The sequence below is a fragment of the Protomyctophum parallelum genome, assembly GCF_964188405.1.
Source record: "Protomyctophum parallelum genome assembly, chromosome: 15".
Taxonomy (NCBI): domain Eukaryota; kingdom Metazoa; phylum Chordata; class Actinopteri; order Myctophiformes; family Myctophidae; genus Protomyctophum; species Protomyctophum parallelum.
Genome location: NC_139710.1, coordinates 5156924 through 5180961, shown reverse-complemented (window position 1 = coordinate 5180961; position 24038 = coordinate 5156924). Strand labels below are relative to the sequence as shown.

At 40.8% G+C, this 24038-nt stretch overlaps 1 protein-coding gene across 3 annotated transcripts; it reads left to right on the top strand.

Moving 5' to 3' along the window:
* The first annotated feature begins 1042 nt into the window (after positions 1 to 1042).
* On the top strand, positions 1043 to 24020 carry LOC310872718 (transmembrane protein 150A-like). Of its 3 annotated transcripts, none has more exons than XM_083784770.1 (8): positions 1043 to 1121; positions 2827 to 3124; positions 5202 to 5249; positions 7126 to 7212; positions 9190 to 9257; positions 10947 to 11074; positions 16780 to 16957; positions 19507 to 24020. In XM_083784770.1, exons 2-8 carry the CDS (start codon positions 3060 to 3062, stop codon positions 19824 to 19826), a joined length of 894 nt encoding a protein of 297 aa, XP_083640896.1. In that variant the 5' UTR covers positions 1043 to 1121; positions 2827 to 3059; the 3' UTR covers positions 19827 to 24020. The 3 variants fall into 3 exon arrangements, with proteins under 3 accessions (XP_083640896.1, XP_083640895.1, XP_083640897.1); XM_083784769.1 differs by having other exon boundaries at positions 1069 to 1125; XM_083784771.1 differs by lacking the exons at positions 1043 to 1121; positions 2827 to 3124; positions 5202 to 5249; positions 7126 to 7212; positions 9190 to 9257 and adding an exon at positions 9429 to 9999.
* The last annotated feature ends 18 nt before the right edge of the window (positions 24021 to 24038 follow it).

Genomic DNA, 24038 nt, shown 5'->3' with positions numbered 1-24038 from the left:
TATCATCAAAGAAAACACTAGAGACCACAATAACTATAACTAATATTGTTTCTTTATTTGTGATGATCTTTTAATGAAGCCAGGCCCTCTCTGTATAATTATACATTATTCCTGATCTGGGTTTTATTTGTCAGGTACAGGCAGCTAAATGTTGTTGTGGGCATGTTCCGCAAGGCTGTTATCAAGAACAATACAATATAACAACAAGCAATACTGTGATAAAAAATAATCACACAACAAGATAATGATGATACAGATTGTGATGAAAATAAGAAATAACAAAGAGAATGATATATAAAAAATTATGTAGCAATAGCACAGGAAAAAAATAAAAAATAATAATACCAGTCCTATAGCTACTATAAATGGGCGAATTCTTATAATACTACTTGTGATTATAATGCAGCATGATAAAATCATTATAATGTATACAAAGTATAATAATTATAATACTACAAAGGAAAGTCTGAGTAATTATGAAGTATAATCATACTTGACCTTATGGGTCATTTATAAGAGGCTTTAATGTGTTATGATTGGATTATGAGTACTTATAGTTATAGCAGATTACATTGCATTTATACTTGACTTTATAGATTCTAGAATGCTTTTTTAATGTGTCGTATAATTGTTATAAAGCATTATGAGTTATGAGTTATCATAACTATATGCACATATTATAGGTTTATGATTAATGCTTGTCTGGTCTTTCTGACCTCTTAACTTTGTAAAGAAAAGAACAACAACAAATACAAACAATATTATCTTTTCTTTTTAATTGATGCAAACGTTTATGGGGGAGGGGGGGCGATCTATAATAATAATAATAATAATAATAATAATAATAATAATAATAATAATAATAATAATAATAATAATAATAATAAACTTTTCATTGGCTCGGAGTAAAGTCCCGGCCTCCACTAATATTTCCGTGGGTATTGTAGTCCTCTGGCCTATTGTCCTGTATCCGATGAATTCCAGACATTTTCCACAAAAACTACAAATACAGTGTGGCACGTGATCCACTGGCTGGAGTGGGCCCTGAAATAAAGGGGAGTTTTTAAAGGGAAACCAAGGTTGTTCAGGTCCGCGGTGGTGGTGGTTACAGTGGGATCGGGGTAGGTAGGTGAAAAGTGATCTTCATGTAAATGACTATATAAATGCTATTGTTGACCGTATGCACAGAATGCCTGTCTGTATGTTCGACGAGCCTTGTCGTTCAGGGTAGCGTCAATTAACGGGCTGGGGGTGTCTGTCTTGGTCCAAACAAACGAGTATAGCTGCAAGCTAACCAGCTAACCGGGGGCTAACGTTAATGTAGGGTTCTGGCTAACTACAGTTGACCAGCTAAATTATATTCACTCTCTGGTTAGATCAAAATAATATCCTGTTCTTGGAGAGTTTACCTGTAAAGTGTACATTGGCTTGTTATTACATTGTACGTATTCATTCAATGAGCGGGTTTGTTACAAAAATGTTACACCTGCTGCAGCAGCATTGTGTTCACTGTTCACATAACGTTACGTTGGTGGTCGTAAATAAAGGAAGTTGCATACTTTGATTCCAAGAAAGAACGTGTTTTATTGTATCTTCATTAAGCTACCTACCGTACTATCACTATTTTCACCTAACACTAGCTAAGGTTAGACACACAAGTCTTATATGACACAAGTTTCTGATATGATTAACAGGCGACCTGGTAATCAAATCAATAAATGAATCAGCCATTATGGTCAATTTCTTCCAATCAAGTAGTGAGCTGGGTTTAACTTTTCACTATGGTAGAAAGAGACCCACTGATAACTAACAACCCACAAGGCATTTTTTAAGAGAATGTTCAACATGCCAATACCTCCTCAAACAACAAGCCTAAATGCCCAAATGTAACCAAATTTGAATAATTAGGCGATACAAAAAATAGTAGCCCACTCATAATGCTCATTCATTTTATTAATAAACAATGGTATATACCTTTCGTTTATGAAATGTTTTATGAAATACTATCTAAACTAAATTATTTTGCATTAACTTACCCAAATTAGATTACCAGCAGCAAACAGTACCAGCGAGAAGGGCAGTGTCAGAGACACATTGCACAAACACTGAAACACATATTACAAATATTTTCTCCTGTCTCTAACAAAACAATATGTAATAGATGGATTTATGACGTATCATGTTGATGCAAACGCTTTTGTGGTTTAAATTACCTCATGGCGGAGTGTGACCTTGCTTAGAGAACTAGGGCTTCTATTTATTGGGCTTTACTTCAGACAAATTCCTATGAATCGCTTTTGGCGAAGGTCAGATTTGTAACTGTATACTGTGGAAAATGATACTGCCAGTCTTGGCCCATGTTTTTTTGCTACAGACCTGACCTTGGTGGAGTCAACATTCTCCTCAATGTATGCTTCACATCTCTCCATGTCAGGATTGTATGACCTTTTATACCTTGAATGCAGCTGTCCATGTGTTATAAAGAGGTCTTAACAACGATCTTGCTTGTGGTTTACGATTAGGGCTTTTGTTTTTGTCTGCCCCTCTTGTCTGTCCACTTCTCTCTCACTCTCTATTCTTTCTGTCTTTCTCCTGCTCTCTGTTTCTCTGTCCATGTCTGTCTTTTGGTCTGCATTTGTCTTTCTTCTTCTCATTTCTTCTGTGTCTCTGATGTAGTTTTTGCCCTGTGAATGTACAGATGTTCTTGGAGAATGCCACTTCTTAAGCCCCCTGGAGATTCTCCTTCACATTTCTTATTGACTTTGTGTAACATTTTTTAATGTTTTGTAGGTGAAAATAAACAAACAAACAAAACTCTCTGTTCAGATTGCTGCTGGTTGCAGGGCTCGCTGGAGCAGCAGAAGTGGTGTGCCATTCCCCAGTCCTCTACATGCCCCTCCCTCGTGTGTGTCCCTGTCTGTTAGTGTCCCTGTCCATGTCTGTCCCTCTCTGTTAGTATCCCCTACCTGCTTTCCCCCCTTGTCACCTCACTTCTTCAGTCCATTGAAGCCCCTGAACCCCCTCCATGCTTTGGACACAGCCAGCTCACTGCCAGCCCAATGACTGCCTGGATTGTCCTGCCTGTCAGCCTATCTGCTTTTTCCATCACAGGAATATGGATAGTGTAAGTATCAGTTTCATTATTTATTAATTCTAGGGCGATGCCTGTTGGGAAGTGCAGCCAGTAACCATTATCATACTACTTCAGGCATTGACATTAAGGGTTGCCCACCTGCCCCTGGCAGGTAAATAAAACCTTCGGCATGATGTTGCAAAGACGCAATGATGCATGTAGGCTACATGTAGCTGCTCCAAATCAACTCACAGCGCATCTCATCTGCCCGTGTGAACGCTGCACACCATTAGTGTCGACCCCTGTACTTGGACGCCAGTCCATGTCATGTCATGCGTCCTGATGTACCCATTAACACTTATGATGCTGCCAGAGTTTGTCAAAATAAAGGCGCTAGAGTGCCAAGCAGATTTTACTCTGAAAAGCCCAGCCTTCCATTTCCCCCCAAAACCGGGAGGTATTATGTTTCATTACTACCTCGCACTGTCAAGTTTGATCTCTCTTTAGAAGCATTAATATTCCAAAACGAGATGCTTGGATAAGTCAGAAATGAGGACAGAACATTGCCGTTCTGATCAAAACCATGGACAGTCAGTGATGTAGATTCAGAGATATAGCAAGTTTTGCCGGCCTGTAAACAATGAAGTGAATGATGTGCGCATGCGCAAAACATGTCCAGGAGCACTGAACAAGCCGTTGCCTAGCAACGGGAGCTGTCAAAACATGGATTACAGCGATCCCATTTTATATCATTAATTAAAAAGGACCTAAAGACGCCTACTGTACTTCCTTAGCACCCGATGTTTTATTTGAGAGGACATGTCTTTAGCATAAAAGCTGTTAAAGTACGGTAGTGCAATATCCATTTTTCTTAATACTATACTACTTGGAGGCCAGTCCATCATGTCAGGACTACGATGTCATACTGATGACATACGGATCTACAGGCATAAAAGGGACATAGACAGATAGATAGATATAGATTTGTGGACTCGCTGATCTCTGACCAGTTTGAAGTCAATCAGACGAGAGAGACGCAGAGCCAGAGGACACACAAACGCAACTATTATAGACTAACCACAGCACAGAGGGGTGCTCTGGGCGCAGCCACCAATGAGGAGTAATCAGCACTGATCAGCTACACCTCGCCGAACAGGGCACTGCTCCAAGGATGCAGTGCCCTGTTGGCCAGGTAACCAGTGCTGATTACACCTCAGTAATGGCTGCGCCCAGGGCACCCCGCTGTGGATTCGTTTATACACACACACACACACACACAGACATACTATTCAAGTTACGTCCGACCATCAGGCAATGATCCAACCCACTTGGCACCTCGTCGATAGACACGTGCCAAGTTTGAAGTCGACGCAGAGACACACGGATTCAGTGCATTATAGATATATAGATGTTGACACTACCGGCTGCCCGACTGCCCGTGGCAAGTAAATAAAATGTTCGAGTTTTGCTTTCAGGTTGCACAGCGGGAAGAGCTTTTGTATGGGGTATTCAAAGTATTAGGAGGCTATATGGAAGTCCTATGACTATGACACAAGTACTCACATAGTACGTCAGGTTTACAGTATGTGTGTCTGTCACTCTGTCTATATAAGCTGTTTGTAGTTTGTCAGTATGTGCCTGTTTGTCAGAGTACTTTCATTCTATGATGTTATTGATATGACATCAGCACTGTGCGTCTGTGTGGTACTACCCAGCATCAGCTTCAATTTCATGGAGAAGAGACGAACTTGCGCAAGCAGAGCGTGCAAGTAGTGTGATTGGCTGGATGAAAAGTGGTATGGTATGCATGGTATGCATGGTTATAATTGGCTGTTGATGTTGATGTAATTAAGATATGTTTTTAATGTTGGGTGGGTAAAGGTAACGTACAGTATGTATGTATACATGTATGTATGTATGTATGTCGGTAAGAATGGTGGTCCCTTATTGGCTGTTGACGGTGACATAACTAAGGTACACTTCAAGGTATAGTAGGTATATATATTTTATAGAGGGGCTGATCGTAAGTTCGTAGAGGTCGGCAGTACTTGGCACTTCGACAGAGTGTATTTCTAGTTTTGGTTTGTGTTTGTTAACATTGTTCATTTTGACTCTGTCCTCTCTCCAGCTATGCCATGGCTGTGATGAACCACCATGTTTGTCCTGTCGAGAATTGGTGAGTGACGACTTCATACCAGGATGTAGAATCAACAGATGTGTTGGATTTTTACCTTTAGAACAATCTTACCCAATTTAATTCCTTTGAATTCGAAGCACTATTGTCTTCTAATTAATGTCTAATTAATGTGGGATACTGACAGTCACAGTATTAAGTTCAACGTTCTAATGACTTAGAACAGTATTTGACTAAAAGATATAACTAGAACTGCACTCTGTCGAGTGCCTACTTACTCGTTGCACACAAGTAGCAGAGCGCGCAAGTACTACGGCCCAACGTTAGTCTGCTCAGGAATATGCTGATGATTTGTCCTGGCTATCTAGAATACAGCACTATGACTTACTTGAAAAGTATTTACCTGTCAGACACTATTTTGGAGAACTGTTGAAGAACAAAAGTATCACAAATTGCTGGCATTGGCAGTGGAAAGTCTTTCCCACGTCCTTTATAGGGAAGTACTGTATGGTGCAGTTGTCCCACATTTACCAGTATATGTATGTAACGCATACAGTACCTAATGCTGAGGTGTCTATTGTCAAAAGTACGCTAGACTAGGAATTTGGGGATAAAATATGTATTTGGGACAGAATTTAATTGAACATCCATCGTCAAAATCACAGATCTCCGTCTGTTTCTCACCCACTCCCTACACACAATTTAGGCATTTAGAAGTAGGTTGGTAGTGGCTTATTGTCTGTATCAAGCCCAACACACACCGGGTGCGCAGCGACGCGGCACAGGTGTTGCTGCGCGGCAACGCCTGGAAAATAGAACAGTGGCGTATCGGAGCGTCAGGCGATGCGTGAACGTGCGTCGGACGCCGCCGGTGTGGGATAGGTTCATTGAAAATAACGGAGGCAGCTGTTTTGACGCGTGGCGTTCGCAGACGGTGTGTGTAGGGCTTCAGCCGGTAACACGTGAGAGTCTATCCGTTACAATGCGCTAGACCCCTGGGAGATGGATTGCTGAGGTGGAGCGCCACACCTACAATCAGCTCCCAGTACTTCCCGCACGATTTGCTGCACCAGGATGTGCTACTCATACTCTACCGACTGAGCTACCCGGACACATTTAGCAGATGCTCTTAATCCAGAGTGATTTACATTAAGCAAGAAGAACACATCAGAACAATCAAATACATAATATAGTCATCAAGGATCATAAGTAAGCTAAGAACCCAACATCCGTCTAACAGTAGAATATATGTACAATTAAACTATAAGTATTAGTAATATACACTATATAATGCTATGTCTACATAATATGCTATAAAATTACATTACCAAATTACATAATTTTAGCCTTTGTCTGTAAGGTCGTCGACACAATGTTCCTTAAAGGATTTACGCTACTTCAGGAAATTGCAACTCATTCTAGCTGGATACTCCACCAGTATCCATACAAGAGCTTATGCAGTCTCACATTTGTAAAGTAAAACTTCCCTAGATCCCCGTTTAATAAAGTTAGTCGTAACTATCCTCTTCTACCCCGGATTTGAACATGCACAATTGCCACCGAGTAGTAATAGAGCCTGCGTGCTTGCTCTGGGGATCCGAACGTAATTCCGCCGGAGCATTAGTCCGACAGCGGTCGGACTACTGCTTGAACATGCGCTGCTCCCGTGCTTGCGCTTATGTTAGGGATAGAGGTAGGTTGTCGGTCTAATGACCAAAACAAACACGTGTCGGAACTTAGTACTGTACTACTTAAATTTAAACCTTCAGGTCAATGTTTGTGTCAAACCTATACACAAGATCTAAATATCTCAATATGAGAACAGGGAGACCAAATAGAACAGCCCAAAGTTATATTGTATTAACATAGTCACTTTAATATAAACTAAACTCAGCTATTTCTTGTGTCCTGGTTGCAGGTCTTACAATGTGACTTGTGCAGAGGAGATGCCACGTCCCGGCTTCCCCAAGACATGTTGCACCATTCAGGACATTCCTCTCATCAGGTCTGCTGTTTTTTTCCTTCTTCCTCTAGCTGTTCCTTTCACTCTCTTATGTCCACAACAACACAGGAAGCAATTGTCTGTGAGCTAAGTCCGCCCGACGTGATTTGTTTTAGCGCCTTGTTTTATGGCAGAACTGTGGCCATTATTAGCGCACATGCAGTATAACATTTAGGTGTTCAATCTGCAGGGTTTGACCACTGGTATTTATTTGAGCACACAAGTGCTTTTTACAATACAAATAGAGAGGGGCATTTCAGTCTGGCTTGGCTTAAGGCGCATGGACAGGACCTTTGTCGTTGAGCGAAAATATTGCTGAACAATTATCGAAAAAAGTCGAGAAACTGTTCCAATTAATTTGAGTTACTCTTACGTTTTTGCTACGAGAGACTTTAAGAGAGGTTTGAGTCAAGCACTTAGATGTTGTCTGTTTAAAGCCACAGTACTGCCACATTTTGTGTAAAGTCAAACTCTAATTCCACTCCAAAGGACATTAAGGAAACAACTCCAAGATCCAACTCAAAGTCAACTTTTATTTTCAACTTTTTTGCACAGTTGCAGTTGCTTTTGTTGACTGGTTGGTTCTTCAATTAGGTTGAAAACCTTCGAACGCAAAGAAACCAAGATTAACAACATTGCCAAACAAATGATAATCCTTTCAAACAGGTTCTCTTTTTAACCACTCGATTTTAAACATTAAATATATTTTCAAATAATTAAGTCTTTTAAACAGTTTTAAGAAGTGTTTTAAACAATGAATGCCTACATTAAATGTCTTAACTTATTACAGTCAACATCTTAAACAAATTATACACTTTACCCTTTAAGCTTGGATAAATGAATTGTCCACATTTGTAGTAGTCTTTTAAATTCTTAAATCATTTTAACATTTCTAATTTAGTCTTATTCTTTTGTAAAGATACTTTTAAACATAAATGAAACCAAGTAAGTTAATGACGGCTATACTGCAGTGTTAATGTGTGAACCTACTAAATACAATTAGCCAGGTATTAACCACATCAAACAGTGTGAATAAAACAATACAATATCACCGATCATTGGCGTCTTTGGAGGTAGAACCCACGAGTAGTCTTTGCTGTTTGCGTCTGGTGTTTGTTTGAATGACTGAAGCTCCATTCCTTTTAAGGTGCTCCTAATCAGGTAACGAGCAGCCATCTTGCTGCTGCATTCTGGGAGCTGTAGTTTCTGAGGTGTGAGATGTCATGCCGAACCGATTTAGTCCATTTCTGAGTTTTGACTCAACATTTTGAATGTAGTAATGTTCACTTTGTTCAGTAACTACAGACTAAAGACGATAAATATTTTGATCGAGAAAATCGAGATTCACATTTGAGCAAGAATCGTGCAGCACTGCCTGGCGGCAGCGTGCACAACAAGTATGACAGATTGGCGTAGTAGTTTGTTAGATTAGTTGCATACACAGACACACAAAGTAGTGAATGAATGCAAGACCTCCTAAGGTAACAAGACTACTCGCCCCGTTTCTGTTTTCCTCCCAGAATTTTCCCCAGTGAGGGGTGGGAGAGGCTGGACAGCAGACGGCTGGACTTTGAATTTCTCTAACTATAAACTTTCATGACAGCAGAACAGCCTAAGTACAAATATAATTTATGATCTGATCTGTTTGAAGAGGCCCAGAAGGTTAGGAAGAAGATTCCAAGGGCCTTGAGACGACATTTTATTCTTTATTATAGTTTAATACACCTGATTAGATATCCAGTCTAATATGTTAAAATGGTTCCACAAATATGGGGGCACCCCCTTCATTATAAGTGACATTCTGTGTTTCTGAAGGGAGACATGGTCCTCGCATACAGTGCAAATGAACAGAATAGTGCTGTACTGGTAATGGGAATCTAGTGATGTAAATATTGAGTTATGGATTTGTGTGTCAAATGATGGGTTTCCTTTGTTATAATGATTGATGTTCTGTGTCCACTCTCTTCTTGTGTTCTGCAGTAAGTGTGGTTCCTTCCCTCCAGAGAGCTGCCTGTTCAGCCTCATTGGCAACGTGGGAGCTTTCATGGGTAAGGCATCCATACTCTGTCCTAGTGTTTCTCAGAGAGTGGGTTTGCACCCAAAGGTAAATTGTGAGATAGGCTCAAAGTTCTGGCTTCACAGTTATTGCAGAATTTGGTTTCCCATTGTGAAACCCCTTGGACTGAGCCACTGCTCAATCTTACTTTTGCATTGCATTCCATGCAATGATAATATGCAACCACACATGCCGCGGCTAGTATAAACCACTCTGCCGGCCCTCCGGCTCTGTGTTCTTGGTTGAAAGGTCATACAATTTGTATTAAAAGTCATGGCAGACATTGTTACTGTTACTGATAATTGGTATTTAACATTTACGTTTTTTTTTAATGCAATGTTTTACTGTTTGTACATACACCTGAGAACTGGTGGTAGTTTATCACAAATGATGTGCTTGTTATTGTGTATTATAAGATTCAGTGTTCTTTTATATCTCTTTTGCACCTGCACGCGCAAACACACACTAATGATAATACGCCTTAAGTGAAGTTAGAGCCTTAGAAGGTAGTTGTACTTTAGAACCATAGAAACACCTACTATAACACTGTAGTAAACACTGTGTCTATATCACCATAAAATATCTTAACCTCACGGGCGTGGTGGTCCGGGCACCCGAGGCTGCAATGCCAGCCTCGCGGGTTCGAATCCCGATCCAGACAACCTTTGCTGCGTGTCATCCACCTCAGAGAGAGAGAGAGAGAGAGAGAAAGATGTATACCATAAAGTATAATAGTAAGTAACAAGTATTATCATCTTGTCTGTCATGAACTTACAGTCGTGTACAGCCATTTAAAGATCTATTGTAGCCACTAGACATCATTCACTTTGGTATGACTTCTTCACGTGCTAGCCACTAAACCTCAGAGCCTACAGAGGGCCTTTAAATAGCTGGCACTCGGCTATCAATAATAGATGTGGATTTTCTTCCTCTTCCTTCCTCTCTCTCTCTTTCCTCTCCCCTTCCCCCATCGTTTCTGACCTTCCCTTATTACTGGCCTTGCGGTCTTGTTTATCATCTATAATCTCTGTGCCACGTTCTCCCAACTTCTGCGCTTAATTACAGCCTCCTTCTCTTACATTTTTTGTCTCACAATTCACTCACTCTTTGGATCACCCTTTCTGTTGGGTCCATCTTATTCCCTCACTTATGTGTGTCTATCTATCCCCTTAAAAAGTTGTCAAGTCACAGCTCATGTATGACTCATGAAATAGAACCACCTCCAGCCATGACAAGCCTGAAATGCCGGGTTGGGTCACAATGGACTGTTTGACTTATGGAAGGGGTTCACTCGAGGAACACATGTTCTTATTCCTACAGGTGGAGTATTTATAAAGACATGCCATAGACATGCATAGACTGTCACCACAACAGTCATCATTCCCACAAACAGACAGTTTTGTTGGTAGGGGGGGGCTTTGCAACTGAGCATGGCATTGTGATGTGTGCAGCTTCATTCTTTCCAAACTTCAAATTGATAGCAAAATATCAGACCAGGAGGCCAGACTGTTATGGTCTTGTTCTGCTGTTGCAATCATTGTAACTAATTATTCTGGAATACCTTCTTCTAGAAACGCCTAAAACTAAAATACATGTCATCCTCCAGTGGTAATTATCAACCTGAATACATGCATCAACAATAAATACTATAAAAGGTTTCCTGCCTGATGTTTTCGTTCAGTGGTGATGGTGTGTCTGCTGCGCTACGCCCAGGTCATAGAGCACAGTCATCGCTGTTGGATCAACACCAGCGCCCTGGTGTCAGGCTGCACTAATGCCGTGGGCCTGGTCATGGTGGGCAACTTTCAGGTGAGCGTCTTGTCCCGTTTGAAGCTCTGATCTGACCTTTATTTTATTAGTGGGGTTCCGTCTCCATGTTAAATTTAGTTGTCATTTACAACTCATGTAAAAGTTTCACTTTCAGTACTAATTTGAAGGTGAGGGTCTATAGAACCATTTTGGTTCGAGTGGCAATCACGAAAATAAAATAATTGGCCTATAGGGGGCGTAGTCAGGTGCCAACCCCCATCAGCCCTACCAAAATATGTAAACTGTTGTAACTTTTGATTAAATTATCCAATCTGAACATATGATATATGTATGGATTCACAATCAGGAGTAGCATTTGGTACTTCAACCTTATTACACATATAATATTTCTTTCCACCCAGTATTGGTGTAAATACACAAAAATAGCAGGAAAAACGAGCTAAAAACTAGTAGTGGGGTCCCTAGACAGACCGTCATTTACAACTCAACAAAAGTTTAACTTTCACTTCTAATTTGTAGATAATGACCTATAGAGCAATTTTAGTTTGAGTGGCAAGTCTACAAATTAAAAAAATATATATTTTTGCCAAACTTCCAAAATGGCCAAAATCGGAATTATGTTTATTTGAAAGATGTCTTAATTTTCTTATATTGCAGTTTTTTCTTTGTTTTTCTTGCTATATCAAGTTAATCCTGCGTGAGGAATCAACTGGATTTGAAATATTAATGTTTTGAATAATCTGATATAGAAACAAAATAAAGATGGCTGCCAATGTACATTGAATTACTACATTACGCCTAACTTCTATCCTGTTGAACCATAGAATGGTGATGTTGGTGCCTATACCTATGTTATCATGAATGACTAATTGTATAAAAACAAAATACATATAATAGGACAATATATAATATTTCACAAAAATGAGACAATGCAGTACATATGTGGGGAACTAAAGTTAGATATTGGAATATAATACACCACTCCTGTGTTATATTTGTTTATTTTATTAGTTACTATGTACAGTACTGCCACTATAGGGGGCAGAGTAGCAGGCGTGTCTTAATTGTTCAGACTTGGTAGCTTGTTAGTTATAAGACTGTGTACATACATCTACTGATGCCTAGTCTGGACACATCCTCAGTGATGTTCCTGGAATCTTAGGGCGTTTCGGGTCTTTCAACATCATACGCCCTCCTCCAGGTGACCCAGCCAGGGTTGATCAGACCCCAGCTTGTGTCCAGACGGCTAGCTAGCTACCATGACTCCAAGGCTCCCCTCTTTTGAGCCACAGCCATCTTGAGGCTCTCTCTGCCGCATCGGTGGTACTGCGGATGGCTCTCCTCTTTCTCTCTCCCTCGATGCCTAAGCTACTGAAGGCTCTGGCCAAGGACCGGGCTGCAAAACCTCTGCATCCAACCTCCACAGGGAAACACCTTGCTCTCCAACCAGCCTGCTGGCAGTCGCTGACCAGACCTGCATACTTGGAGAGCTTCCTTTCAAAGGCTTCTTCCAGGCGATCTTCCCACGGGACTGTCGGCTCCATCAGCACTGCTTGCTTGGTAGACTCAGACACAAGGACAATGTCTGGTCACAGGGTGGTGACTACAATATGGCTGGGGAACTTCAGCTGATGTTCAAGATCCACCAACAACTGCCAGTCTCTTGCAGACATCAGGATGCCTGCAGATGTTGTTCTTCTGACAGGAGTTGGCTTGTCCCCAGCTCTGACAAGATGGTCGGACCTGCTTTGACCACTCCAGTCCTGTGCTGATGGCTTCAGCAATGGTCTTAAGGACTTGGTCATGCCTCCACCTGTACCGTCCATCTCCAAGTGCCCTTGTACAGCAACTGAGGGTCCCTCGCTTGGAACACAGTGGGCATGCTGGTGTCTCTGCTATGCCCCATATGTGCAGGTTTGACGGGCTTGGAAGCACGTCATACACTGCCATGATGAGAAATCTGATGCGGTGAGGCTCAGCTTTCCAAAGCTCTACCCAGGTCACTTTCCTCTCAACCGCATTCTCCCATCTCGTCCAAGCTCCCTGTTGCTTCAGTCCCACAGCCTTGCAGGTTCTGGTCTCCTCCACTGCAGCTCTCACCTCATCCTGAACAAGGCGTCGCCTTTCCTTCCCCCTGGTGTTCATTTGGGGACTCGGAAAGGAACCTAGCCCTGCTCGGCCTTGTGTGACCACGCCCACCATGCACCTGTGGTGCAGCCTTGCCTCTACCTCTTGAACTGCTTCCTCTGCCCTCCATTTCCTGCCAGTCCTCACTTGGATCCCTGCTTTAGCCACCTTCGGATCACTTGAGTCCCTGTACTGAACCACTTCTCTGGCTCTAGTTACCTTGAATTCCTCCTCCAGGGATTTGAAAGGCAGTTGCAGTTTGTTGGTGTTTCCGTAGAGTGCAATGCTGCTCAGGCTCCTTGGTAGTCCGAGCCATCTCCGGAGGTGGTTGCTGACCCTCCTCTCCGACATGTCGAACTGCACATCTGGTTCAGGGGGTTCTATGAGGTTGTTGCACTCTCCCAACTCCTGCTCTCTTGCAGGGTCGCTGTACGTCTGCTTCAGATGTTGGTCTATGTCTTCCTGCGAGGAGGCCAGTTTGCCACTGCGCTTCTGCCCCAGCAAATCCTTGGTGAACTTGAAGAGGTTAGCGATGAAAGCAGCACGTTTGCGTGCCCTCTCACGCCGCCGCCTCCGGATGTGCTGTGGCATTGGCAAGAAGATCATGCCGGACTGGTGCACCTGTTAATCGTAATAAATGTCTCTTTTGTAGTGAAGAAACACTTGCAGCAGACCATTCATTCCAGAAGGTAGAACTCACCCAAGAGATAAACGACAAGGCAGTTGCGCTGGGAGAAGACCGTATCGTGGCACTCCATGACTATCCATATTCATAAAAAAACACTTTAGGATCCTTCATGACATGTTTAACTTTTTTGCTTACCTTCAAAATATCAATACCACAAGAGAGCAATCAGTGCAGCTCATGCTCTTCTGCAGTATGCTTAGTATTATAACTAACAAGCTACCAAGTCTGAACAATTAAGACACACCTGCTACTCTGCCCCCTATAGTGGCAGTACATAGTATAAGTAATTAAATAAAATAAACAAATATAACACAGGAGTGGTGTATTATATTCCAATATCTAACTTTAGTTAAGACATCTTAACAAATAAACATAATTCCGATTTTGGCCATTTTGGAAATTTGGCAAAAATATATATTTCTTTAATTTGTAGACTTGCCACTCAAACTAAAATTGCTCTATATGTCATTATCTACAAATTAGAAGTGAAAGTTAAACTTTTGTTGAGTTGTAAATGACGGTCTGTCTAGGGACCCCACTACTAGTTTTTAGCTCGTTTTTCCTGCTGTTTTTGTGGATATACACCAATACTGGGTGGAAAGAAATATTATATGTGTAATAAGGTTGAAGTACCAAATGCTACTCCTGATTGTGAATCCATACATATATCATATGTTCAGATTGGATAATCTAATCAAAAGTTACAACAGTTTACATATTTTGGTAGGGCTGATGGGGGTTGGCACCTGACTACGCCCCCTATAGGCCAATTATTTTATTTTGGTGATTGCCACTCGAACCAAAATGGTTCTATAGACCCTCACCTTCAAATTAGTACTGAAAGTGAAACTTTTACATGAGTTGTAAATGACAACTAAATTTAACATGGAGACGGAACCCCACTATATCCCTATAGCCCAAGCTATTCGGCAGTCTGGTCGGGTCGGCCTTCCTTAGCGTTGTCAACGCCGAGGAAGGCCGACCACGCCGAAATGCGCACATTGTCTGCTCATCAGAGGTAAATAATCATTTTGAGTGCTGGCATTTCATTTTATCATATAAAATAAACTGGACCAAATCTGCACTAATTTATCTAAAAATGACTCCTAACTCTATTCCTGACCATGAGATCCCGGTTGTATCCCAATTTAAATATCCGGGTATAGATATATTTCCCTCAATTGGAAAGAAATTGGTCTGTAAACTACAATAGAACCATTAGGTTCTCAATCTCAATCTAATATACCTGTCTCCCTTTCCGGAAGAGTCTCTATTATTAAAATGAATATTTTACCTCGAGTAAACTTTTGTAGTTCTATGATCCACCTGTTGCTCATTAGGAGAATTTGCATAGAGCTGTCTCAAAATGTATATGGCGAGGCAAGCGAGCTCGGGTTAAACTTTCTACCTTACAGAATGAGAAGCAGTCTGGCGGTCTAGCTGTACCAAATTCTAAGTTATATTTTCAAGCCTTATCACTTGAAAAACATATTGTGGCACCCATTAGTTTACAGGACATTCTCGTCATAGATATTCCGTTAAAGCAGTGTATATTGCGTTATGGCCCGATAATATTGCATGACATATCTCTATGCGTAAATATGAAAAATTACTTAATTGGGCTAAGTGGCATGAACAGACTCCCTTATTCTATGACCCCTTATTGCGTAGTGGAGGTCGCTGTTTTGTAGCTAAATCGTGATCCAATTGTGGCATTCATGTACTTGGTGATGATAATGGTTTAAGATCATTCTCAGATCTGAAGGAGTTATATCATTTCAGTGTACCAGACCTACTTCCTTCTTTTTGTATTTGCAGCTCTGTTATGCAGGCCTATGGAGTTCCCTGGACTCAACCACCTCTCACCCTTTAGTTACTTTCATTTAAAAAAGAACTGCAGGTCTATCCAAAGGCCACGTTTCCATACTTTATAAAGATCTATTCCAAAGATGTACTTCATTAATACCTGTTATCCAATCCTGGAACACAGATTTACAACATCAATTTGTTAATTGGACCAGAGTTTGGGGAATTATAAATATTATTATGGCATCCCGAAAAACCCCAAATCAGCAGCAGATCTATTTAAATGTTGTCCATAAAACACATTTAACCCCTCAGAAAGCTTATAGAATGAGACTTGCTATATCGCCAAACTGTACACTTTGTTCTTTAAATACAACTGGTACTTTTATACATGATGTGGGAGTGTCCCACAGTCAAAGGTTTCTGGCAACAGATGACTAATTATTTATATAAAGTATTACAAAAACATATTCCCTGTTGTCCAAAATTATTGTTCCTTTATGATGATGATTCTTAAACTTTAAGTAAGTTTTCATTGTGTATGCCTGTACCTGTTTTCTTTCCTCTCTTAACCCATTCTGACCGGGCACCCATTTTGGTGTTGGCATCATGTCGCGCTTTAGCTATTGAAAAATAGCAGATCTACAAGCTCATATCGCGCCACCGAGTGGCGCGATACGAGCTTGTAGGTCTGCTATTTTTGAAAAATCGAAGAGCGACTGACATTTTTAGAATCTGATCTCAGGTCAGAATGGGTTCATCAGACCAGTGTGTGTCCGGCAGAAACCTCGTATGAATCTGATCTCAGAATCTGAGGTCAGAATGGGTTAAAATTAAATTTAAAAAGAAAATCTTTGGTGTTTATCACACCCTTTCAGAACCGGTTGTAATAACTGTGGATTGGCTTTGTGGTCAGGTTATTTCAGACACATTTCCGTATTCCTGAACTCTCTGCTTCCTGACTGTTGCATTATTGCTTAATGATTACTGATGAATCTAAACATATTCTACTGTCACATTCAGTAACTGTAAAGACAGTATCGTGCACAATGATGTAAATAGAATCCTTTTAACATTTGTAGCCCGCAACTTTGTAATGATATTTGATGTTTTTTGCCGGCAGGTTGACCACGCAAAGTCTCTCCACTACGTGGGTGCGGGTGTGGCCTTCCCGGCAGGGCTTCTTTTTGTGTGCCTGCAATGTGTGCTCACCTACCGTGTGGCGGTGACTGCCCTCGACTACTGGATGGCCCACTTCCGTGTTGCGCTCGCAATTGGAGCCATGATCTCCCTTGTACTCAGTATCCTTTTGTGTCCACCTGGGACAAGAAATGGGAAAGCCAAGAGGGGGTATATGAATATGTATTCACTCGTCAACGCGAGTCAGTGGTACGGTTGAGGAGGCTGTACGTTTTAATGAGGCAAAAGAGAAAGGTTGGATTCAGCCGTACATCAGCTTTCAACCACTACTGCACCATCAATGGACACAGTGTGCATTTAATGTAGTTCTAGACCTAATATCACCTATGTTTCTGGTTGTGAACAATCCACAGAGAGTGATAATGTTAGTTGACGGTCATATTTTTCTGTCAGGGTTGAGAACCCTCAAAAATGCAATTGCAAAGGGGTGGAGAAATTTGTATTATGGAGAAGATTTGTTTAAGCAAAAAAGCGCAGAAGATACCAAAAGGCAAAAAGTCTATTGGCTACAGTGCACCATAAAAAGAAATCACACCTGTGTGAAGTGAGGGGCGCTCTTACATAATCATACATCATCTCATTCTGGCCAATCACATCCTACCTTTTAATGTTTATGTTACACAAACACTCAAAACTGGCCATTCATTATCAATGGAATTTAATGTTTGTGTTGGGTCAATGATGTAAAAATGGCCATTCATTATCAAAAGTTTGTGTTCACACACACTAAAAGCTGGACATAGGAGGGGCTAGCACCCCTCAAAAAACAAAATGTCTAACACTAGAGAGTGAACCTTTAAAAGACATCTCTAGATCTGTTGTACCTGTAAAGAACTCTCAAGAACGCAGCACCAACTGAAAGACACACAGGGTTTACATGCAAACAAATCAAGGCAATCACTGAAACAAAACTCAACAAGGGTGTGGTAGGTAGGTAATAATGAGAATGGGAAAACAAAATAGTATACAAATGTAAGGCAATGCTAAAACAATGTCCAAAAAGGCCACCAGAGGGGTACATTTTCTGCTACTATGGTATAGTGACAATTTTGTTTTTAAAAGAACTAGGTATGTAGAACCACTGATTTGTATTTTAACCATTGGTAGCAAGTGATCACTGACTATGCTTATAGTTTTCTGTATCAGTATTTAAAACTAAGTATTAAGAAAAATGTACTTTGTATTTCCCCCTTGTAAGATGTGCTCCTGTGGGTAAAGACCTGTGGAATATGAGAAGAATTGTTGTGTCCAAAGACCCCTCAGTAATATAGTACAGGGGTTGCCACTAAAGGCCTCAGAGGCACTCAGGTCATGTTCTAAGTAAATCCAATCAATAACTGCCGAGTGACAATAGTCACTTTTGTGAAACTTTGTTCTTCATGAATAGCCAATAATATTGAATGAAGACGGGATGCAGTTGCTCGTCGGGCAACCTGGAAGCAAACTCCACTTGCCCGAACATTTTATTTACTACCCCTGTAGTAGTAGTAACACAGTAATGACTTGTGTCTTTGAGAGTGTGAGAGAGAAACCAACGAATCATGCCCATGACTCATCTCTTTGAAGTCACTGCTATATTCCTGTTTATTGATGACTAGGCAGATTTCTCTCCTGCTCCGCAGAGAAGAGTGGTGGGGGCTGTCAAGAGTGAAGTATGTTGTTACAGGATATGTTGGTGGGTTGGGCAAATGAATGACTAGAATAATGTTGATAATGTCAAACTAGTGATTTACAAATTATGACTTGTATGCACAGATTAAGGACATTTGCATGAATTTAAACTGCTGTTTGTGTCATGAGTACAGTACATGCATACTGAGAAGGATTATATCGAGGCGATGAACATAATTTATTTTCCAGCACAAATACAATTTATGAGTGAGGCATCACCAAAAGTAATCGCATTGCTTTTTAGTTTAGTTCATCCATATTGCATGGTGAGTAATGGGTAATGGCCTTTACAAAACACATTTCCATTACTAGAGCTCACTAAATTAGAACTTAAAATAAATTGTTGAGTTGAATGACAAATGCATCTTGGGAAATAAATTCTAAAAGGGCATAAAACACTGTTAAGGTGATTAATAAAACATGACACCCCCTTGCAAGAGTGCAAAGGTTCTTTGAGGTCCTTCTGCTCCTCCTCATACTCTATGTGCTACAGTTGCTGTGCTGGGGGGATGTAAAAGCAGATGCTGTGTACTAAAGGAAGCATATGGACCTGTCAGCCTGTCCCAGCTTTAATAACATGATCTACAGTGACAATGCCTCAGTATACTACACCGTCCTATTCAATTCCATGTAGAGAACTGACAGGCATGGTGTCCTGGTGCAGTTCACAACATGAATATAAAGAATATCCATGTTGATAATTTAAAAAAAAAAACAGTGAAATGTGACAATACAACACATGGTAGAAGATTGTGTACAAATAGAGTACGACTACTATGAGAGTGGGAATTGCCTTCAACCTTTATAAGTAGCAGTTTGTCTTGAGATAGAGTTATAGAACTGAGAGAAAACATCAAATTGATTTTCCCCATGACTGCTTGGAATACCTGTGGCAGAGGTCAAAATGCATTACCATCAACAGGCATAATGTCAAAAGAAAATTGCACCAGGGAGTTGCTCCTTAACTTGTTTCCTCTAGGTGGTATCTTCTTCATCCGCGAGAGCTTTGTGCTGCAGCACGCTGCGGCCATCTGCGAATGGGTCTTCACCGTCGACATCCTGGTCTTCTATGGCACCTTCACCTATGAGTTTGGCACAGTCACCAGCGAGACCTTGATGGTGGGCCTGCTACAGACACACCTCCAACACCACCTTCACCATGGCTCAGGGGTTATCTTAGGACCTGGGGCCAGGGCCACGGCACTTGGTGGTACCTCCAAGGGCCCACTGAAGTCGCCCGGTGGCAGCAGCACATCCACTCATCTCAACTGCACCCCTGAGAGCATAGCCATGTTGTAGCTTGCTCTGCCAGGCACCAAAAGAACTGGTTGTAGTCGACGGTCATCACAGAGATGCCACAAAGTCACCTATAAGCTACAACTCTCGTGGGAAATGTAGATCTCCCTTATGGCATGTGGGAACGGAGGAGTTTTTTTACCCCAAGAATTTGACTTGGCACGATAATTGTGTCCGTTTTTTTACGTTTGTTTGTTTTTGTTTTTTGTGTTGTCAGAGGCTATTCTGTTCAGCCATTCCTGTAAAACCTCTGTTTACATCTGCTGTAGGGGATTCATGAGGAAACGCTGAATGTGTGGGTGGACCTGGGAAGTGAAGGTTTGTGGGATACTAGTCGTAACGAATGTTTTCCAAGATGGCCACTGACTTGAGACACCGACCTGTGACTCTGCAGCAGGTTGTGTTTCCACAACAGGTGTCATTTTGTTCGGCTGTTGTGGCTTTTATAAACAATTTATCCGTGATCTTCATAGCAGAATAATATGAAGAGAGAACTTTCCTTGAGCCACAAAGATTTTTTATTTTCCTTTTTTATTTCCCCCCAGACTCTTTATCACGAGACCCCCTCTATCCCAATGCTTGCCACAGCCACCATTTTACCGTGACCCCCCCCCCCAACCCTACCACTCGCACGCCACACTTTGAGAGAGTACTCTTTTTAAGTTTGTACTGTAAAAGCATCTTAATAGAAAATACTGAATGTTCAAGAAGCAAATACCGTGGTAGTGAACAGTTATGTACCTTTTAAGGGGCTATACATACATGGACAATTTTTTTTACATGTCAATCAAGTATAAATTAACTGCCAAATGATGAGGTGAAAAATCAATAACATAATTTGACTTGGCAATTGTTGTGCACAATGTCTGTCTGATATCTGGAGTAGACCCCCCACCCCCCCATACAAGCAGGTGATATAAATCCTAATTTTATCTCAAATGAACCACTGAATTTGAGAGTTTCATCACAAAAATAGACATCTGTTATACAAAATACTTGCAAGCACCTCATGTCAACCGCTGTTTTTGAGGAAATAGTGTTTTTGAAATATTGCTTGATCATTTTCAGTCAGCAAACCATATATACACAAGTGTTACGTTTTGGAAATGAAACCCTTTTTAGTTCATGTCAGGACATTGCCCAACATGTGTCTCAAATCTCAATCACTGCTTTCAAAACTTGCTTTACGACTCTCATAGATATTTTAATGTACTATCCCTTCCTTTACGCCATTCCATTGTCTTTCAAAGTCTTGTGCTGTGATGTTTCTGTATGTACTGTACCTTTCATTGACACTACTTTTGGTGCAGTAACCTGATGCCTTTGTAATCCAGGAGAGGTCGAGCCCAGGGATGTTTATTTATATGATAGGATACTTGAACTGACCTACTTCTATTAAGTTTAATTCAGTGGTTGTCAGCACCAGTCCTGGGGAATTAGACTACGGTTTCCAAAAGGTTGTTAAATGTATTAATCTGGTTATCTGAACTGGTCAGATGACTAGAGCAAAAACCAAACCTCTACTGAAGTTGTATTAGTGGTTATGAAAAGGGTAAACCGATAGTCTGTCATTAACTCGTAGATTAATACCACACTGATATTACAGTGCAGAAACACTGCTTTAGATTCCAGGCTGGACCCTTGGAAGCCTTATTTGAGATATGATCTCAACTTAAAAGATAGAAATATGAAGTAGTTTGTTCATAAGAACCATTTGGGCTGGAAATACAGATGCTGCCTGTAGAACAGAGGTATCTAATCCTGTGCCATGGGAGGGCCAAAGATTAGGTAGCTTTTTATTCCAATCAAGTCAAATCACAGCTTTTTGTTTTTGGGTTGGTATGAAAACGCCCTTACTTTTGCCACTCCATTCTCATTGGCGCGTAGATGGATACTTCTGCTGTAGACCTTGTGCCATTAATCTTTGGGTGTGTGTGTGCATGATGTGATCATGGAATTCTAAATACAGTGTTCAAAGAAGCAATACTGGTTTTCTCCAATCACATGCCTGAGTGTATACAGGTTTTATAATGTCACTCATTGGAACGCCTTTGACCAGACAATTTATCAGTAGTGTTTGGTTAGAATGCAAGCCTGCATACACTCCAAGACAGGTGAATGGTTGTCATTGACCTATATACAATGCACCTGTCATTTATCATGACAAGTGAAATGATCACACATTTTTAACATGTCTTAAGTTGGTCACACCTCAAATTGCAAAAAAATAGCACCACCTTGAGGAGACACTGTCGGATGCAAGTCCTCCACTGTTCGAATGATGTGTGGATATTCTTGTTGTCGGGTCAATCATGTCTGTGACGAATGTCAGGGGTAACCTGTTGGTAGTATTGATTCATAACATGTCAAATCACTGGATGCCAGCAATATACATTTACGTTGTCATTTCAGCTACCTCTGTGAATATCAGTGAAGATGGAAGTCAGGGTTCTTACAAATCCCCCCACCCCCTTTATACTTTTTCCCAGAACTTTGTTTTTTGATTGATTTTGGAGACGTTTGTCAGTGTTTAATATGATGTATGCCGATACTGGTTTCGGCAGCAGGAGGTGGAGTGGCCACCTGGGAACCCATGGTTCGATCCCCAGCTCCCCTGGCTCTCGTATTAAGACACTGAACCCCTAACTGATCCTGATTATGAAGTTGATGCCTTGTATGGTTGCCTCCACCATCAGTGACAGTGTGTGAATGGGTGAATATAATGCACATTGTAAAGCACTTTGGATAAGGGTGCTATAGAAATGCATGCATTTACCATATCGCCTATACAGCTTCAAGTTATTCTTCTAACAAATATCACAAGATGTGAAATGAAGTGTGTCTACACTTTGATAGAATAAGAGTATGCAACAGAACAGTTTCTTCCCAAATACCTTCTCAGAATTCCTGTGCTATTTCAACATAAGTCCTAACAGTCTAGAAATATATATAGAAATCAGATTTTCTCTGTGTAGGAACCTGAAGTAGAACAGCTGTGTCAAAGATGGTGTTTCAAACTCCTACTCTTGCCAAAAAACAGATTGGAATCTGCACTGGAATTTTGATGCATCTTAACGTTTTCAGCCATCTGGCCCCTGGCAGTAGGTGAGATACGTTGGATGTGATGTGCATGGTTGGTTTCATGTACTGTGATAGAAACTCTAGGTCCTGTATATGCACAATGTTCTTTGATTCTTTTGGCCTTATCCTGCCTCATCCTGTGCCAGATGTTTTGTAGAATCTTGCTTTCTGCTGTAGCCTATTTTCACCATTCTGTAAAACGAAGTCAAATAATCATAAGACTTCACTTGGCAGCTTGTGTACACAGTCAAATTTCATTCTGTGACAAAACCTCTTCCATCTTCCACTGGACAGGCCAAAACAAAAGTGGCTTTACAACTGGCTTTGTCAACATGTCATTTCTCTGCTTAATGGGACCCTATGGAAAACAAATGTCTGTAACACTTATCTCCCCCCCCCCCCCCCATGTAAAATGTGCACTTGACTCAATTTGATGGGACAACCAATGAAGGGACAACCAATGAAGCCCCAAAAACAAGTTAACAAGGCAACACAGAATATTTTGTTTCCTTTTTATATATATATATAAATTACTTCTGTACATACAGTATGTATGATTTGTTTATCATTTAGGTATTTTCTTTTGTCAGAGATTTATATTAAAACAATGGAATAAAACAAAAATATAAATGCTTGTACATTGGTTCTTTTTGCATGCCCGAATTATACCACTAGAGGGACCCTGGGCAATAATTAAAATGCATTCATTGACATGATATCTACAGGTTCATTTGACAGAGATACTTACATTCTATCCATTTCATAACTCATTACATTACATTTGAGGGAACGAGCAACTTGATGTTTTGAAAATAGGTTTAGATATTTTGATGTGTAGCTCATATACTCCTGACAGTGCACCAAAACTCAGAAGAAGCAGCAGGGTAAATTATACGATTCAGTATTTTTGTTGGTACCGGTACATTTGGCAACAAGACATCACTGTGGTACAAAAGAAAGAACAGGCAGGCACCACACACAACCACCTTAATTTAATATATTCAGGAGTCAATAAATTATATTAAGGTTGCTGAGTGTGCTGGAAGTTCTTTCTTTTGTTGGCTTCTATGGCTATAGCCACCAATATGCTTTGAGACCTTTACTGTATATGAATATACCATACTTCTGCTTTGG

Excerpts from the sequence above, each read along its gene's own strand:
- LOC310872718 (XM_083784770.1), top strand. The coding sequence starts at position 3,060 with ATGACTGCCTGGATTGTCCTGCCTGTCAGCCTATCTGCTTTTTCCATC. Across the intron at positions 5,250-7,125 it reads GTTTGTCCTGTCGAGAATTG|GTCTTACAATGTGACTTGTG; the intron begins GTGAGTGACGAC and ends TCCTGGTTGCAG. Across the intron at positions 9,258-10,946 it reads CAACGTGGGAGCTTTCATGG|TGGTGATGGTGTGTCTGCTG; the intron begins GTAAGGCATCCA and ends GTTTTCGTTCAG.